Here is a 19,973-nt window from a genome sequence, read left to right as displayed (position 1 = left end):
GCAGTGCGGTCAGCCTAATTTGAAGGTGGTTTGTGGAGGGACAGGCCAACAAGAGGCAAGGCCACATTGGATTTGGTTTTGGGTAATGAACCAGGCCAGGTGTTAGGTCTGGAGGTAGGTGAGCACTTTGGAGACAGTGACCACAATTCGGTGACCTTTACATTAGTGATGGAAAGGGATAAGTATACCCCGCAGGGCAAGAGTTATAGCTGGGGGAAGGGCAATTATGATGCCATTAGACAGGACTTAGGATGTGTAGGTTGGAGAAGTAGGCTGCAAGGGTTGGGCACACTGGATATGTGGAGCTTGTTCAAGGAACAGCTATTGCGTGTTCTTGATAAGTACGTACCAGTCAGGCAGGGAGGAAGGGGTCGAGTGAGGGAACCGCGGTTTACCAAAGAAGTGGAATCTCTTGTTAAGAGGAAGAAGGAGGCCTATGTGAAGATGAGGCGTGAAGTTTCAGTTAGGGCGCTTGATAGTTACAAGGAAGCGAGGAAGGATCTAAAGAGAGAGCTAAGACGAGCAAGGAGGGGACATGAGAAGTCTTTGGCAGGTAGGATCAAGGAAAACCCAAAAGCTTTCTATAGGTATGTCAGGAATAAAAGAATGACTAGGGTAAGAGTAGGGCCAGTCAAGGACAGTGGTGGGAAGTTATGTGTGGAGGCTGAGGAGATAAGCGAGATACTAAATGAATACTTTTCGTCAGTATTCACTCAGGAAAAAGATAATGTTGTGGAGGAGAATGCTGAGACCCAGGCTATTAGAATAGATGGCATTGAGGTGCATGGGGAAGAAGTGTTGGCAATTCTGGACAAGGTGAAAATAGGTAAGTCCCCAGGGCCTGATGGGATTTATCCTAGGATTATCTTGGAAGCCAGGGAACAGATTGCTGAGCCTTTGGCTTTGATTTTTATGTCAGCATTGGCTACAGGAATAGTGCCAGAGGACTGGAGGATAGCAAATGTGGTCCCGTTGTTCAAGAAGGGGAGTAGAGATAACCCCGGTAACTATAGGCTGGTGAGCCTCACGTCTGTTGTGGGTAAAGTCTTGGAGAGGATTATAAGAGATACGATATATAATAATCTAGATAGGAATAATATGATTAGGGATAGTCAGCATGGTTTTGTGAAGGGTAGGTCATGCCTCACAAACCTTATTGAGTTCTTTGAGAAGGTGACTGAACAGGTAGACGAGGGTAGAGCAGTTGATGTGGTGTATATGGATTTCAGTAAAGCGTTTGATAAGGTTCCCCACGGTCGGCTATTGCAGAAAATACGGAGGATGGGGATTGAGGGTGATTTAGAGATGGGGATCAGAAATTGGCTAGTTGAAAGAAGACAGAGGGTGGTGGTTGATGGCAAATGTTCAGAATGGAGTTCAGTTACGAGTGGCGTACCACAAGGATCTGTTCTGGGGCCGTTGCTGTTTGTCATTTTTATAAATGACCTAGAGGAGGGCACAGAAGGTTGGGTGAGTAAATTTGCAGACGACACTAAAGTCGGTTGAGTTGTAGACAGTGTGGAAGGATGTTGCAGGTTACAGAGGGACATAGATAAGCTGCAGAGCTGGGCTGAGAGGTGGCAAATGGAGTTTAATGTAGAGAAGTGTGAGGTGATTCACCTTAGAAAGAATAACAGGAATGCGGAATATTTGGCTAATGGTAAAATTCTTGGTAGTGTGGATGAGCAGAGGGATCTCGGTGTTCATGTACATAGATCCCTGAAAGTTGCCATCCAGGTTGATAGGGTTGTGAAGAAGGCCTATGGTGTGATGGCCTTTATTGGTAGAGGGATTGAGTTCCGAAGCCATGAGGTCATGTTGCAGTTGTACAAAACTCTAGTACGGCCGCATTTGGAGTATTGCGTACAGTTCTGGTCGCCTCATTATAGGAAGGACGTGGAAGCTTTGGAACGGGTGCAGAGGAGATTTACCAGGATGTTGCCTGGTATGGAGGGAAAATCTTATGAGGAAAGGCTGGTGGACTTGAGGTTGTTTTCGTTAGAGAGAAGAAGGTTAAGAGGTGACTTAATAGAGGCATACAAAATGATCAGAGGGTTAGATAGGGTAGACAGTGAGAGCCTTCTCCCGCGGATGGAGGTGGCTAGCACGAGGGGACATAGCCTTAAATTGAGGGGTAATAGATATAGGACAGAGGTCAGAGGTAGGTTTTTTATGCAAAGAGTGGTGAGGCCGTGGAATGCCCTACCTGCAACAGTAGTGAACTCGCCAACATTGAGGGCATTTAAAAGTTTATTGGATAAGCATATGGATGATAATGGCATAGTGTAGGTTAGATGGCCTTTAGTTTTTGACTTCCCATGTCGGTGCAACATTGAGGGCCGAAGGGCCTGTACTGCGCTGTATCGTTCTATGTTCTATGTTCTAATGGGGATCCAAGACAGAATAGTCTCTAGGGGGGGGGGGGGGAGAAGGGGAGGATAGAGTCTCTGATATTTATAAGGTGCTCATGAGGGAGGAAGGGTCCCAGACGGAGGAACTGAAACTTAAATGGGAGGAGGAGCTAGGCGGGGATATGGAGGACGGGCTGTGGGCAGAGGCCCTGAGTAGGGTAAATTCGACCGCAACATGTGCCTGGCTCGGCCTGATTCAATTTAAGGTCGTTCACCGGGCCCATATGACGGTGGCTCGGATGAGCAAATTCTTTGGGATAGAGGACAAATGCGCTAGGTGCGCAGGAGGACCAGCGAACCACGTTCACATGTTTTGGGCATGCCGTAAGCTTAGGGGGTACTGGGAGGGATTTGCGGGCATCATGTGCCAGGTGCTAAAAACAAGGGTGGCGATGGGTCCAGGGGTGGCAATTTTTGGGGTTTCGGAAGACCCGGGAGTCCAGGGGGAGAAAGAGGCCGATGTTTTGGCCTTTGCTTCCCTGATAGCCCGGCGACGAATACTATTGGCGTGGAGGGACTCAAAGCCCCCGAAGACGGAGTTGTGGCTTGCGGACATGACGAGTTTCCTGGGCATGGAAAAAATTAAGTTCGCCTTGAGGGGATCTGTACAGGGGTTCGCCCGAAGGTGGCAACCATTTATTGACTTCCTTGCGGGAGAGTGAGCGTCAGCAGGGGGAGGGGATTGGGGGGGTTAGAGTAGAGTAGAGTAGGAGGGATAAATTGGCGGGTAGTACCGGTGAGAGAGGAGCGGGCTTGTGCAGTATGTTACGATTGAAGTATTGAATGTACGTGGATGTTTGCACATTTTTGCCTTTTTTGCTTTCTTTCTGTTGATGTCTGTAACTGTTTACAAAGCCAAAAACTACCTCAATAAAATTGTTTATTTAAAAAAAAAAGAGGTAGCTGTGGGAGTCGGTAGGTTTGCAATGGATATGAGTGAACAGTCTATCCCCAGAAATTGAAACAAAAAGGTCAAGGAAGGGAAGGGAAGTGTCGGAGATGGACCATGTTAAGGTGATAGAGGGGTGGAAATTGGGAGCAAAATTAAGACATTTTTCCAGTGAAAAGCTGCTTCCACCTGTTTAATTCTCTAATTCTGAATTTCCAACTTGAGGAAATAGTGTCTATGTATGCAACCTGTCCCATCATCATTTAAAACTACTCGATCACCACTTAACCTTCTAAACCCAAGGGAATGCTCATCAAGATTATGCAACCTGTCTTCAAAATTGAACCATTTATGGTTTTGTATGATTCTGGTGAATTTATACTGAACCACGCCACAGGCAATATGTCTTTCCTGAGATGGAGTGCCCAAAGCTGAACGCAGTATTTCTTCCAGGTGCTTGATTTCCTTCCACAGCCAAAGCTCTGCAGAATAGGTGGATTGGCCATGCTAAATTGCCCCTTAGTGTCCAATGGTATGCAGGTTATAATCTTTATTATAATTATTTTTATTATTGTCACAAGTAGCTTACATTAACATTGCAATGAAGTCACTGTGAAAATCCCCTAGTCGCCACACTCCAGTGTCTGTTCGGGTACACAAAGAGTGAATTCAGAATGTGCAATTCAACTGACAAGTACGTCTTTCTGGACTTGCGGGAGGAATCCTGATCACCTGGAGGAAACTCCGCAGACACGAGGAGAACGTGCAGACTCCGTACAATGATCCAAGTGGGAATTGAACCCGGATCCTGGCGCTGTGAAGCAACAGTGCTACCGTGCAGGTGGGGTTACAGGGATAGGGTGGCGAAGTGGTAACCCAGGTGGGTTACTCCTTCAGAGGGTGGGTGCAGACCCGATGGGCCAAATGGTCACTTTCTGCAGTGCAGCAATACTATGGTACTTCTATGGTCTGACATCGTGCTACTTCAAAACCTGTTTATAGAGATGCCCACTGAATCCCCATATGGACATCAAACACAGAAGGATCCTTGGGGAGAGTAAAAAGGAGAAATTCCCGATAGACTGGAGCATTAAAAAGTGGCACTAAGTTTGTCTCAATTCAAAACAGCGAGAAAACATAAGCATTTTAAGTGGAACTCAGATATTCTGATTGCATTTGTGGCCCAGCCCAATTGTGTGCTTAACAAGCTCAGGTCATATAATCAATCCAGGTTTTCAAGTGCTGTATTGCCCTGGGCATTGTGTATGGAATTGGCCTCAGCAATCCATAACGAGTGCCTAATACCAAGTACTGTATTATAAGTCCCAATGTCACCTGGTCTAAAAGCTGCACCCTAAATCAGCAGGTCGTTAAATCTGGTCTTAGGATGAGACATGCAACATAGTTTACAGTAGTTAGAAGAAAATATCAAACGTTATGTCAGGGTGGTTAGCATCGGAACTACTGAATGTATTTTAAAGCACATTTGGTTCCCATAAGTTGCCTTTTGCTTTTAACCAGATGTACCATATAGATATTAAATAACTGTGTCCTAACTCGCACAAAGCCCTGCTCACAAGAATCTGTGCTCACTGACCAACATTGGTTCCCGGTCAAGCAAAGCCTTACTTTAAAATTTCTCGTCCTGTTTTCAAATCCCCTAATGGCCTTACTCTTTCTTATCTTTGTGATCTCCCACAGAGCTGAGACACTCACCTAATTTTGGTCTCTTGAGCATCCCAAATTTTAATTCCTCCACCATAGGTGTCTGTGCATTTAGTTTCCTAAACTCTGGAATCCCTTCCCTACACTTCTCACCCCTGCCACCTCACTTTCCTCCTTTAAGATACTCCTTAAAACGTTGACGACCTTTAGGTCATCTGACCTATATATCCTCTTATGTGGCTTGATGTCATATTTGCTTTATATTGCTTACAAGGTTGTGAAGAACCTTGGGGATGTTTATTGCTTTAAAGGTGCTGTATAACATAAATTGTGTTCTTGTTCGAATCACGACCTACCTGGAAGAGACTGGGCGGCACTTGCTTCTTGGCCAAATGGGTTTGCACATGATCCACAGCGTGCTTGGAGAAAGGCTGCAACAGTAGCAAATCTATATTAGAACCTTCATTAACTGTTAATTGTAGGTTAACTATTTAATTATATTCAGGTGGTGGGGTGATTCACTTGTGCTCCTGTAAATAGGAACATACAGAAACTGTGATGGTTGGGTTTGCAGGTGCATGTTTGTAACAAGTATTTTGTACATAAATGCTTTTAGGTGTCAAAATTGGGCTCCAGCTCTATCCCCAACATCTAGCTATCTGGAATGGAACATTTAATGCTAACTTTATGTCCTGTTGTTATCAATTTGCTGACCTAATGGAAATGGAAATAGTCCATCAATTTGCTGACCCAATGAAAATAGTCCTTTACTATTTAATCTCTCAAGCGCTTAAAATTTTTTAAATACTTCTGTTATATTCCCATCAGCTACTTTGCTCCAAAGAATAAATTCTTAACTTGTCAAGTTTCTGATTAAAATCATAGCTCTCATTCCAACTAATGTCTAAAAATATACTAAACACCTTCACTGTGGTTCCAAATTTCTATAACTGCATGTCCAAAAACTTAAGCAGGATCTCATATGCAGACTAACCAATACCTTATACAAATTCATCAACACTTTTTTGTACTCAACATCTCCAAATAGAAAATGTAGGACTAGAAATGGAGAAGGGCTGTGATGGTGTACTTCACACTTTAAAAGCAAGGCCAAGGCTCCCATGATATTGGCCTTGTTCCTCTTTCGAAGAGTGAAGACTCTGCCGGTGAAGAGAACGCCAATCTTGGGCTGTTAATGCTACAAGGCCTGCAGGTAAGTACGAGCGATCACGACAGGGATCGAGTCCTGGGTCAGTGTCGAGAATCATACGAGTCTATGTTAGGGATCAGGGTCAGGATCACAAGAGTCTTCCACAGGGCCCAAAGGTTTACCCTCCAGTGTGTGATTCACCCCAGAGTATAAACGGCATTACAGATCCCACATCTGATACAAATGCAGAATTCAAACCCTGGTGTTTGGTGTAAACATAAAGTTTACAAATCTGTACCTTTTTTAAAAATAGCAAACTCACATGTGAACAGGACAGTAATTCTTTCATTATATATCTGTCATAGATCTGTCGACTTCGACACAAACGATCTTCTTCAGAGTCTAGCTTCTCATAGTCTTTGATCTGTAATGGAAAAATATTGCTAATTATTACAATATTATCCTGTAAACAGAATATCATTTGAAGTTGTAGTAGGGAAACTTTTCTTTTTTTTTAATATAAATTTAGAGATCCAATTTTGTTTTCCAATTAATAGGCAATTTTAGCGTGGCCAATCCACCTACCCTGCACGACTTTTGCGTTTGTGGGGGTGAGACACACGCAGACACGGGAAGAATGTGCAAACTCCACACAGACAGTGACCCAGGGCCGGGATTGAACCTGGGACCTTGGCGCCGTGATGCAGCAATGCTAACCACTGTGCCACCATGCTGCCCTGTAGGGAAAACTTTCTAACCTTGCACAGAATTTAGTTTCTGTTGCATGAGTATTTTCACAAGAATACGAGAGGTTACATTCTTCTTCTTGAGTTCTCTGCCCAAAGGCAGGTCTAACTCATAGCACTACAACTTCCAGCAGCGATAGGGAAGGAATAAGTTTCAAATCCACCCCAAGTTGAACAGGGATTGAACTCCATACTGTTGGCACCAATCTGATCTACACTGGCCATCCAGCCAAATGCCACATACATACCGCCCCATCCCTCACAAGGCGACATAATTGCTGTGTCAACGTGCAATTGTGCAAGCATGTTGTAGTCCTAGAACTATGGTAATGATGGGACAGGCTCCAATTTCTTTTCATCGCATGGCAGACCAGGAATCTCTCCCACTCTTACCACATGCCATTTTACAAGTTGATACTTAACCTGTTCGGTCACTTGATGAACACATCTTCCTTGGCCATCATGTCTTGAAGTGAGACTTGAACCCAGAGAAAAGTCCAAACTGGAAAAGTAAAACCTATGCTGAAAATGAAGTCAGCTCTGGAACCCAGTTGAGAGCACTCCTCAAGCAGCACAGTAATGGCCTGCAACAACATTACAGCTGACAGCACTGACAAATGAAACACATTCACTTCCAACATAAACACAATACTAGGGGTAAATTCACATAGCCATCGAATGGGCAGTGATCTGGTGGACTGGTTCAACTGCTCATTGTAGAATTTGTCTGGCTTTCATCCATTGATTTTAATAGAATAACAATGGGACGGGTTCAACAATGGGTGGGCCATCTACACTGGCAGATTACAACCCACATGGTTGTATTATTTTAAAAATTCATACTAATTTTAAGGGACAAAATTATTTTGCTTCCAAGTGCCTCAAATACGTCATGAATTAGTTTTTACCAAATCAATGATGGATGCCAAGGAGCAACAGGCCTCAGATCACATTCAGAATTGTACAGTATCAGTCAGTGACCAGGGAAAATTGCCTGTTTCCTGTTGTCAAAAAGGGTGCCAGCAATAGAACTTTGTTATCTGGAACAAGTAACACAGATGTGGCACCTCTTTCAATGTGTTGCTTGTAAGTTATTGCCAGCCAGCACTACAATATCAGTTAATGCACTGCTCACGGATCAAAGCGCCTGATCCATTAGACAACATGGTCAATACTTTTATCTCCTTTCATCCTGAAATGCATGACACATCTACCCATTATATGCACTAATATATAAGTAGTCAACAACGGATTGTCATATGCCTAATCTGAAATGCATTATCATAGATCATAGAATTTACAGTGCAGAAGGAGGCCATTCGGCCCATCGAGTCTGCACCGGCTCCTGGAAAGAGCACCCTACCCAAGGTTAACACCTCCACCCTATCCCCATAACCCAGTAACCCCACCCAACACTAAGGGCAATTGTGGACAATAAGGGCAATTTATCATGTCCAATCCACCTAACTTGCACATCTTTGGACTGTGGGAGGAAACCGGAGCACCCGGAGGAAACCCACGCACACACGGGGAGGATGTGCAGACTCCGCACAGTGACCCAAGCCGGAATCGAACCTGGGACCCTGGAGCTGTGAAGCGATTGTGCTATCCACAATGCTACCGTGCTGCCCTACAATGCTACCGTGTGTCAATAAGGAATTACACTTGTATTGCAATGATTTGATGTGCGAAGCCTTTGGAAAGCGCAAGCTTGGCAAGATTTAACCATGTAAGTTGCCTTTTGTGTTTGTGCCCTGCAGTATAGGTATGCATCACATACAATGAAAAATTGTGCGTGAGATTGACATAGATGAGAAATACAAATAAGACAGGTTAAAAAGCAAGGTTGTTATATAAAATCTTCAGTATCAAATTGGTACATTGTACTATTGGCCTGGTTACTTATAGTACTCCATTTTCTTCTACAGCTGTTCCTAATTTATATAAATATGTACACAGCATTCAGTCTGCCCATCAACGTCTGCTGGGATGGCCCCTGATTATTTTGCGATGAGGGTATCTTGATGAACCCTACTTGTATTCACCTTATGTTGCAGCACATCCACATCACCAGCCAGGATGCAGGGATCAGAGTCTGTGCAATCTCAACATTTGGCTAAAGACTCTGCTTTGTACCTCAATTCTTGGCACTGCCTTTTTAGCTTTTTTTTTTTAAATTTAGATTAGCCAATTATTTTTTCCAATTAAGGGGCAATTTAGCGTGGCTAATCCACCTACTCTGCACATTTTTGGGTTGTGGGGGCGAAACCCACGCAGACACGGGGAGAATGTGCAAACTCCACACGGACAGTGACCCAGAGCCGGGATCGAACCTGGGACCTCAGCGCCGTGAGTCGGTTGTGCTAACCACTAGGCCACCATGCTGCCCTGCCTTTTTAGCTTTCAATGCAACCTCTAGCAAGACTGACATGTATTTTTTATTCATTTATTGGCTGTGAGCATTGCTGGCAAGGCCAGCATTTTAGTCCTCATGAAGGTAATAGTGAGCTGCATGCTTGAACCGCTGGAGCCCATGTGCTGCAGGTACACCCATAGTGCTGTTAGAGAGGGAGTTCCAGGATTTGACCCAGCAACAGTGAAGGAACAGTGATATATTTCAAAGTCAGGATGGTGAGTGGCTTGCAGGGGAACCTCCAGATGGTAGTGTTCCCATGTGTCTGCTGCCCTTGTCCTTCCAGAGGTAGCAGTCATGGGTTTGAAAAGTGCTGACCAAGGATCCTTAGTGAGTTTCTGCAGTGTATTATATAAATGGCAAACACTGCTGCAGCTGTACACTGATGATGAAGGGAGTGAACATTTGTGGCTGGGGTATCAATCAAGTGGGCTGCATTAACCTGGATGATGTCAAGTTTCTCAAATATTGTTGGAGCTTCACTCATCCAGGCAAGTGACTTGCACCTTGTAGATGATGGACAGACTTTAGGAAGTGAGGAAGCGAGTTATTCGTTGCAGGATTCCCAGCCTCTGACCTACTCTTGTAGCCACTGTATTTATATGGCTAGTCAAGATTTAGTTAGATTTGTCCTGCTGTGTACATGACATACTTAGGCAATTCTTCAGTGTTATAGCTGTACTGGAAAACTTTGGCTAGGGGCGCAGCCAGTCCTGGAACACAAGTCCTCAGTAATATTGCTGGAATATTGTCAGGGTTCATAGCTTTTGCAGTATCCAATCGTTCTGCCATTTCTTGATATCATGTGGAATGGATCAAATTGGCTGAAGAGAGGCGTTGGCGATGCTCAGGAGGGGCTGAAACGGATCAGCTACCCGGCACTTCTGGCTGAAGGTTGTTGCAAATACTTCAGCTTTATCTTTTGCACTACTGTGCTGGGCTCCCCCACGATTGAGGATGGGGATATTTGTGAGCCATCTCCTCCAGTGAGTTGTTTAATTGTCCAAACCGTCCATAGGTGGTGGTGGCAGGACTGCAGAACTTAGACCTTCTCCATTGGCTCTGGAATCGCTTAGTTCTGTCTATTACTTGCTACTTACACTGTTTGGCATTTGCAAGTAACTTTTTCAGGTTGTCATTTTTCGGTATGCATGGTACTGCACCTGGCATGCTCTTCTGCACACTTCATTGAAGTATTGAATAAAATATTAAATTTAAAAAGAAAATCAAAATAAATTCAAAGATTTATCTCCCTAATGCAGCCAATTACATTTACTACTTAATTATTTCACTAGAGCCCTTAAGAGCTCTATTAATGCACTTGCAATGTGTTATATACTAAGCCAAGAAAGTACTCAAAATTAGATCAGTTCTTTCCCTGCAGATACAACCAGAACCTACTGTATATTATTCCAGACATTGCTGCACTGAAAGGTTCTGTCATTGTATGTGAAGCTCAGCATCACCAAATGGTTTGCTTCAGTGCACTGTGCCCCTCATAATCTGCATTCTTTTACACAGATATTGAAAGCCTCCTGTTTTCACTTTTCTACATCTTTCTTGACTAACTTTCTCAGCACAAACATGCCCACTGCTGATGGCTCCAAAGCTTGTATGCCACCTCATCCCAACCTCCGTCTAATTGGCCCCAAATTTCTGACAATTGCCTATGTAACTGCATCTCACGACAAATTACTGTGCAATGACAGGCGAGGTGGGGAAGCCTCTATCAAGGATCTCAGATCATTTGAGAAATGGGCATTTACATGAAAAGCTTACACAAGCTAGACCGAAAATATGAATAAGCTGAAGGGCTGGTGCTGGAATGAGATTTGTACCACTTGGATCTTTCCTAAACACTGCAAATAACATCCTCTTAATTACCATCATGCAAAGAACTGTTTTGAAAATTATGGGTGGGATTCTCTCATCCCGCAGCAGTGTCCACGCTGTCGTAAACGCCATCGTGTTGAATCCTCAGTAGATCTTCCCAGAAGCTTCCAAACACTACTCCTTTCACGCTACTCATCTATCCAAACCCATGATGACTATTTGAGAGCTTCAAGAATCCAGTTCCAGGTTCAATGTGTTTGATGGTCACCTTGTTCACAATACCATGTAATAGAGATACAGTTTAACTCTTTCCCAATATCCTGTCTGTGGAGTTCACCAGAAAGCGAAATACAATGGGCAGTTGTATATCTCAAACACCTTGGTGGCGTTAGTGGTATAAATTGAGGTTAAGTTGGTGGGCACCCATGAAAAAGACTCTTCGATACACTGGCAGTGGATTGTACAGTTAGAAGCTATACATTTGTAATATAACACTTTGCGAATAAATTGAAAACTGATTCACAGTTAACGTCTGGTCTTTCCCTTTACTAATTGTCTGTGAAAGGTTCAACAGAGGTTTAACCACCACAAAGTGTGGAACAGGGTCAGGGGGTTAAAATGGCAATTGTTCAAAACTCAAGTGCTGTGAACGCAAGTATGAAATGAAAATCGCTTATTGTCACGAGTAGGCTTTAATGAAGTTACTGTGAAATGCCCCTAATCGCCACATTCCGGCGCCTGTTCGACTTTTGTTTTAAACAAGGTGGGAGTGATCTACCGGCCGAATCACGCCAGAACGGAAGCGTAATCTGTAGATGCCGGGTGAAGCCTCCTGCGGGCTTCCCAGCAGCCGTGACACCTTGCGGGATCTACCGAAACCCCACAAGGCATCAGGATCAGGATCCTGCATAATGGGCATGGCCAAGCCGCGCTTGCTTAAGTTGGTTTAAACCCAACTTTTTCAGTGAGGTTACCAGAGATCTACCTGCCTCCTGGCCGGACGCACTTCAGTATTAGTCCACACAAACGTGGATCAGGTGGAACAGCACCCAGGGGGTCTTTCATGTCCTCAGCGGTCCCTGGGTGGTCAGGGACAGTGCAGGGTGGCTCCCTGGCCCTCCCCCTGCAGTATGAGCACTTTGACACCACCGGGTTGGCACTGCCACGGGTCATGGCCTGATCGGAGCCATGCCCATGAAAGGAGGGTAGAGAGGGGGCATGAAGGGTGGGGGGGGGGGGGGGGGCGTACATAGGGGCCTCTGCGAGCTGAGGGGGGTTGAAGGCCAGGGGTTCTGAAAGGGGGAGCCCTTAGGAATGCCATAGTGGGGTCTCCTCACTTGGAGGGGGGGGGGGGGGGGGGGGTGGTAATGCCCATGTGTGTGGGGGGGTGACATTGCCCATGGATGGTGCCCCAATCTCTGAGCAACTGGTCTGGCCAGTGCGTTTAGCTTCTCAGTGATGAAAATAATTTGAAGTGTGGGCTAAACCAGTGAGAAACTCCCCAGGGTCCAAAAAAGGGACTAAGGGCGTGACTTTGTGGCCATGTTGTGCTTCAGGGAGAGCACAACGCGGCCAGTAGATCACAGGAGAGCCCCCTCGCAGGCTTCCCAGCAGCCTTCACTCAAGGCGCCAGAACCTGAAGCATGCCCAAAAAGGGCGCGTCTCCTAGGACATCGGAGATCCCTGGGTGGTCAGGGTGGGCGCAGGATGACACCCTGGCCCTCCCCATGGAATGTAAGCACCTTGACACTGCCGTCAGAGTGGCTGTGTTAGCGTTCCCGGGTGGCAATGCCAAGGGCCAAGACCCGAGGGCGGCCATGCCCATGAAAGGAGGGTGGTTTGAAGATTAGGAGGGGTGCATGATAGGTTGGCGGGGACATGTGGGAGGTTGGGGGGTGGTAACGGGTGGGGGTCCTGGAGGGGGCACGAGGGGGGCCTGAAAAGGGGGCCCCCAGGGACTCCATAGTGGGGTGTCCTCACTTGAGTGGGGGGGCGGTTTGGGGTAGTTCCCATGTGTGTGGGGGAGAGACATTGCCCATGGATGGGGTGTGCTCAGTTATGAGTGGGGCACCCTTTCAAAATGGCAGCCCAATCAGTGCTGGAAGAAAATTCAAAGTGTGGGCTAAACCGGAGAGAAACTCCCCAGGGCACAAAAAAGTGACTAAATGTCGTTTGATAGCAGTGGGAAATTCGCTGGCATAATCAGCGGGAAACTCCCAGCAAAACCCGTCATAAATGATTCTCATGGCTCAATTCAACTAATTGGGAACAAAGTCCCATGGCGAGCACATTCAACTGTGTGTTTCAAGGCACTCATAGTGCCAATAAACACATGGCTATAAGGGGCCTCAGCGGACAACGAGCAGCCGAGCCGCACATAGCCCCGTTTTCTACACTGGGGAGCACCTAGGGCCCCGCAGCGACCCCCGAATCTTCAGCATGGACGCACTATGGGAGAGTCCCTGGTTCCTCCACCTCCTCCCCCCAATTCTCACTCAGGGCACCCCTCCCGATCACACGTGCAAAAATGGTAGCTTGGCACATTGGCAGTGTGAACCTGGCACCCTGGCAGTGCACATGACTGCTGGCAGTGCCAGATAGCAACAGCAATGCCAGGGCACCATCCTGCCCAAAGGGCATACAGCTGGAGGCCTCCGATCACTTGGGAGACCCCCACAAGTGCCATTCCGTCCGGTCCCCATTTGTGGGGACCAGCGCTGAACAGCACTTGCCTGAGATCTCCGAGGGGATGAATCCCAAAGCTTCAGGTACCTCTGGAATCTGCACAGTAGAGCTGTCTCACTCTAATATGCAGATTTGTCATAATGGGTGGGATTCACATCGCAATATTTCATGCGATTACATTGGATCTCGCGAGGCGCTGGGAGTAAGTAAATGTTGGGAGTGGTGTCTACTGGCTATTATCGGCCACACTGTGCCACAGCGAGCTCCCTTTTCAGGCATAGCGTGGCCATTGGATCATGCCCGTGCAAACATTAGATTATGCCCGGTGAGTTTTATTTTGGGGAGACAGGTGAGTAACCTGCTCTGGTACCCAGGGTTACAATATTAATGAGGCTCTATTCCTCAGATTTTGGCAACCATCTAAATTTAACGTTCGTGGTCCAGGTTTCCCATGGATCAGGAAATCCACCAACTTAAAAGGGGTGGCTGGATTCAACACACAGTTGCTTTTCCAGCACTGATGGTGGGCCAGGAGGAGGTGCACTTCCCCAGCCCCCCCCCCCCCCCCCCCCAATAAATCTTATGCATCTTCTGCCATGATTAGCTGACAAACCCTCCACCACCAAACTCATTGTCTGTCCCACTCAGCTGCACTCCTTTCCAATTTCCGAAAGGCAAAACTGAATGGTTTGCTAGACCATTTCAGAGGGCAGTTAAGAGTCACATTACTTTGGATCTGGAGTCACATGTCGACCAAACCAGGTAGGACTGGCAGATTTCCTTCCATAAAGAAAATTAGTGAACCAGATGAGTCTTTACAGCAATCAATGATAGGTTCGTGATTGCGTTACCGAGACTGGCTTTATATTCCAGATTTATTAACTGAATTCAAGTTAATTAACCTTAGCCTCTGGACCAAACCCATGGTTTTACGGTAACCCCTCCTCCCTGTACCCTCTCAATTATCAGTCTAACTCCACCACACCCATACTCTCCCCACCCCGAAATGTTTTCTGGTTGCAGGAGACCGGCTCCACCAATCCTCAGCTGTAGTTTTCTACTAGGTTTGAGTGGCTGCCGAGGTGAGAAACAGCGAGACACAACGACAGCAAAGTCCTGCCATTAAATTCAGCAGGATGTCTGTATTGCTGCCATTTTTCTGTTTCTCGCTCACAAATATGCCCTCCTGCTCTCTCCCTACCACGCTGCATGTTGCTACGAGAAAAATACAGTAGTGAGGAGGAGTGGACTGTCACCATTTTGTAATCACTGTTGGAATGCTATCATTGTATATTCCGTATATTTTTAACACAGCAGAAGGGAAAACGGGTGTGAATGCGTATGTGAATGATTTGGGAACAGAAGAAGATGGCTCTGTGGGCTGTGAGGGTTCTAAGGGTTCTTTTTTAAAAAACTCTTGTGTGAGATAAAGTTATGGACAGGTGAAAGGAGGGTTCTTGCCCTTTTATAGGGAACCAGTTAATTCTGAAGACCAGCTAAACTTCTTTATTTATTCTTTCATGGGATGTGGGTTTCGCTGGCACGGCCTTTGTTTATTCTCCATCCCGAATCACCCTTGAACTGAATGGTTTGCTCGGCCATTTCAGAGGGCAGTTAAGAGTCACATTACTGTGGATCTGGAGTCACATGGAGGCCAAACCAGGTAGGACTGGCAGATTATCTTCCATAAAGAACATTAGTGACCAGATGACTCTTTACAACAATCAACGATAGTTTCATGGTTACCGAGGCTGACTTTACATTCCAGATTTATTAACTGAATTCAAGTTAATTAACCTTGACCTCTGAATTACTCGTCCCATGACATTACCACTATGCCACTGTCTGCTCTTCAACAGCTTTTATTGGTTTTGTAGCTGATGCTCCCCATCGCACTCCAAATAAACTTTCTTTATAAGGCAGAGATCCAGAGTGCGGAAACTGCCTCCTACAGCTACTCAAAAAAGTAGGCTACTTTTTCCAGAAGTACTGGGGCGGCAAAATCATTTTTAATTTGTAAAGCTTCTTAACGGTATTAACCTGGACCTTTGCAACAGCATGTAAACAGTGGCTCTTAAAACAGTAATATCGGACTTCACTAGGTGACGTTTTCACATAAACTGGACCAACCACTATTTACAGTAAATCTGTGCAGATCAGCAGAGGATTTGATGGTAATTCCAAGTTGATTTGGGTAAGGTTGGAATTTGAGAGAGAATGTCAGTGAGGCTATGGAACGCACAGCCAGAGTTAGTAACTGAAGTAAAGACAATGACCAGAATTTATGTCTCCCCACCCAGCAGGCTGTCCCTTCTGTTGAATAACCTGTGCCCCTGCTTGCATGCTTCTACATCCCCCTCCATGGGGTCGACATGACTTACCTCGAACTGAAACCATCAGTTCCTGCTCGAGGACTGAATGCACTTCCTACAGTGGCCCCCAGTCCTGGTGGGACTGCTGAAAGCTACTGGCTTTCTGACGGGGGCGAAAGCCATGACAACAGGCAAGTAAAATCCAGTTATGACTTCCAGGTTTGGAAAGTTCGGACTTGGGAGTGTAGGTGGCAGAAATTGACTTGGTATTATTACAATGCAAGCTCCAAATGCCTGAATTTTACGATATGTATCAAGTAGTTTCCTCATCATGACTTTGTCTACTTCCCCATTGTTCACAGCTTTAATGTTCAAATCATGGATCCCATACTTCCAGAATATTAATTAACCCCTATTAAAACTTTGGCCTGGTGGATTTATAGTAAAGTTCCAAGAGTAGTTCAATGTAGACAAAATTAAGAACCTTCTTTTTAATATTAACTTTGGAGAATTAATCATTTCTGAATCAATTAGATGGTCCTTTTAAGTTTTGGGACCACTTCCTTGTCAGGTAACAGCAACAATCAATCTCTGCCATGGAAACTAGTTTTAAAAAAACAGATGTCATTAAGATGTAATGTCCACAAGAGGCGCTGAAGGCTGTTACTACCAATTAGCCAATAGATTAAATAGGGGCCAAATCATCTCCAGGATATTACACCACCCATGCAACTCTGAGAAGTAGAATATTATGTTGCCGAGCAACAGTAAGCTTTTCCAAACTCAAAGTTTACACACATTAATCCTGCTACTTAGCATGTGTTACTTCACTTGCTCTTGACCCTGATGTAAAATTGAGCTAAGAGACTGTTTACAAGTGAGCCTAGTTTTCTTTCAGAGTCGTTTTCAGAAATAGTTTCTGCTTTAAAAATACATTTTGGTTAATAGATTTTCATTGCATATGTATGAAAATGCAAGCATTAGATAAGAAATAATAACGTTGAAAAATTCAATATTAACATCAAATAGGTATCGTGGACTAAAACAACTCACCGTTAAATACGCAAGAACGGCTGAGCAGTTCACAAAGAGGAGTGATGGCAAACCAATTCAAAGTGTTGGGTTTTGGGATGAAGAAGAGACCAAAGCCACAATCAAAAAGATTGCCGTTTAGGTGGTATGGGTCAAAGACAGATATATGGGGTGGAATTTACCAAGGCCCCAGAGGTGGGACAGGCACCAGATGGGCCTGCAATTTCCTGCCACCAACCAGCCAGTCTGCTGCCATTTTCATTCTGGGCGGCTCAGAGGGGTAATGGCTACTGACCGACAAGTGGCAGGTAGCCTATTAGGCCAAGTAAATAATAGCCTATTCAGGCCAATCAACAGAAGCCAACTGAAATGCTCCAATCGGCATTTGGGCTTCCCATTGAGGACAAAGCATGGCCAAGGGATGGAAATTGGTTCTCAGCATGGTGGTGGGGCAGTGGGTAGGAAGGAGACCAGTATTCCATTGGCCTACAGAACCACCCACTCCACCATAGCACGTCGGGCCACAGCTGCAGGCAATGTTCATCCAGTGGAGAAGTTGTTCCTTCGTGATGACACAGCATGGTAAGCTGTGGTCTTTTTTTATTTTCAAAATGTTTTAAAATCTTCATCTTGAAATGTTCTCTTATATTGCCTCCCCCTAAATTTCTAGTTTCCATCTCTGATCGTGGGTCTGCCAATGTGTCATTGCCCTCCAGTCTCAGGAATTTGCCTGCCACCCTTAATTAGGCTGCTCTTTAAAGATCACATTGGGTGTCAGTTGCCATCTCAGTGCAAGTCAGAAACTGGAATTCATCCAACATCGAGGTCCTGATAACAGAACAAAATTTCAGCCCATGGAATCATGCAAGAGCAGCCATGATTTCACTCAATGGCAGCAGAACAGGCTCAACAGGCTTAAGCAGCTGAAGTGCCTACATTCTGTTCCAATGTGAAAATGGTAATTTTAAGGAGAGTTGTGTAGGAGGATTATTTGAGAGAAAATAACAGACTTGTCCACTAATGGATTTTGTGGGTAAATATGTCTGAGCCATACGGATGAAAAGAATCCAGCTTCTGTGTTGTGTCCTTAACACTATGCGGAGCTAAGCCGCACGTTCAGCAGCTCCCGCTAGAAACGGACTTTGGGGCTCTTTTCAGGGCTCCCAACGGAGCATTTTCGATGATTCCCGACATGGGAAGGGGTCTGCAGTAGATCCCCAGGGTTCTAAGGTCCGGACCAGGAGTGGGGTGAGCAGAAAAGCGGTGGCAGTGCCCCTGGAAAAGCGGGGGAAGGGAAGCAAAATGGTGGCCGGCGGAGCCCTCGAGGAGTTGAGGCAGTGGGCGCAGGAGCAGCAGGCGACTCTTCTGCGCTGCTTCCAGGAGCTTAAGGTGGAGTTGCTGGAGTCGCTGAAGGCTACCACCAGAGAGCTGATGGAGACTCAGACAGCCCAGGGGGCCGCAATCCGGGAGCTGCAGCAGCAAGCCTCCGAAAGGGAGGATGAGGCCGCGGCCGTCGCGGGGAAGGTGGAGATGCACGAGGCGCTCCATAAAAAGTGGCAGGAGCGGTTCGAGGAGCTGGACAACAGGTCGAGGCGGAAGAATTTACAGATCCTGGGCCTCATCGAGGGGCTGGAGGGGTCGGACCTGGCGGCCTATGTGGTCGTTTTGGCTGAACTCGTTGATGGGAGCTGGGTCCTTCCAGGGGCCCTTGGAGTTGGAGGGGGCCCACAGACCGGACGAAGGCGGTGCTCCACAGACGGAGTGTGAAGTTTGGCATGTTGCAGCCGGCGCGTCTGTGGGTCACCTACAAGGACCGTCACCATTATTTTGAGTCCCCGGAGGAGGCGTGGGCCTTTGTGCAGGCCAAGAAACTGGACTCAAACTGAGGGTCAAGGATGGGGGTTTTGTATGAAAATGTAACTTTGTTTAATTCTCTGGAGGGGGGGGGGGGGTTCTCTGTTTAATGCAGGATGCTATGGCTTTAGGGTGGGTGGAGTTATGTCTTTTTGTATGGGTCCGGTGGACAGGTTCGGGCAGGGAGGTAAACTGGGAGTGCGGGGAGCTGGTGGTGGGGACTGGCAATGGGAGTTGCCCTAGAGGAGGCGGGGTTGGGCAGGGTGAAAGCGCGGGCTTTTCTCTGGTTTCCCGCGCTGTGGGATGATGGGGGCGGAGTCGGGGCTGAGAAGCGCGGGCCTTTGCTGGTTGTTATTTTCCCGTGCAAGAGCGGGGTGGGGGGGGGCAGTTGATGGGCACGAAGGAGGAGGAGTAGTCCCACGTGGGGAGGGGTCGGAGGTGTGGCGGGAGTAGCCGGGGTCAGAAGTTAGCTGGCTCACGGAAGTGCTGCGGAGGGAGGGGCGCGGCTAGGAAGGGCCCTAGCCTGGGGGGGGGAGGGGGGGTTCTGGGTTGCTGCTGAAATGGCCAGGAAGGAGCTGGAGGGGGGGGGGGGGGGGGGGGGGGGGGGGGGGGTTGCCGCCACGGGGAACACGCCGAGCAGGGGACGCTGGCCAGTTGCGGGCAGGGGATGGGTTAGAACATAGAACACTACAGCGCAGTACGGGCCCTTCGGCCCTCGATGTTGCGCCGACCTGTGAAACCATCTGAAGCCTATCTGACCTACACTATTATAGAGTTATGGCTAGTCGGCAGGGGAGGGGGGCAGGGAGCCCTCTGATCCGGCTGATAACCTGGAATGTGAGGGGGCTGAACGGGCCGGTCAAGCGGGCCCGGGTGTTTGCGCACTTGAAGGGGCTGAAGGCGGATGTGGCCATGCTCCAAGAGACACACCTGAAGGTGGCGGACCAGGTTCGACTGAGGAGGGGTGGGTGGGCCAAGTATTT

At 46.8% G+C, this 19,973-nt stretch overlaps 1 protein-coding gene across 2 annotated transcripts in view; it reads right to left on the bottom strand.

Annotated features, from left to right (window-relative positions):
* grk3 (G protein-coupled receptor kinase 3) overlaps window positions 1-19,973 on the bottom strand; it is a 408,882-nt gene that overhangs the window by 160,014 nt on the left and 228,895 nt on the right. For both annotated transcript variants that reach the window (XM_038778587.1, XM_038778674.1), the window contains exons 4-5: window positions 6,438-6,539; window positions 5,322-5,396 (exon numbers count right to left, since the gene is read on the bottom strand). In XM_038778587.1, coding sequence (XP_038634515.1) covers window positions 5,322-5,396; window positions 6,438-6,539 — 177 coding nt within the window. The remainder of the gene's footprint in view (window positions 1-5,321; window positions 5,397-6,437; window positions 6,540-19,973) is intronic.

Source organism: Scyliorhinus canicula, chromosome 1 (assembly GCF_902713615.1).
Source record: "Scyliorhinus canicula chromosome 1, sScyCan1.1, whole genome shotgun sequence".
NCBI lineage: Eukaryota > Metazoa > Chordata > Chondrichthyes > Carcharhiniformes > Scyliorhinidae > Scyliorhinus > Scyliorhinus canicula.
Note: the sequence above shows the minus strand (reverse complement) of the source record. Positions and strands in the feature narration are given on the sequence as shown.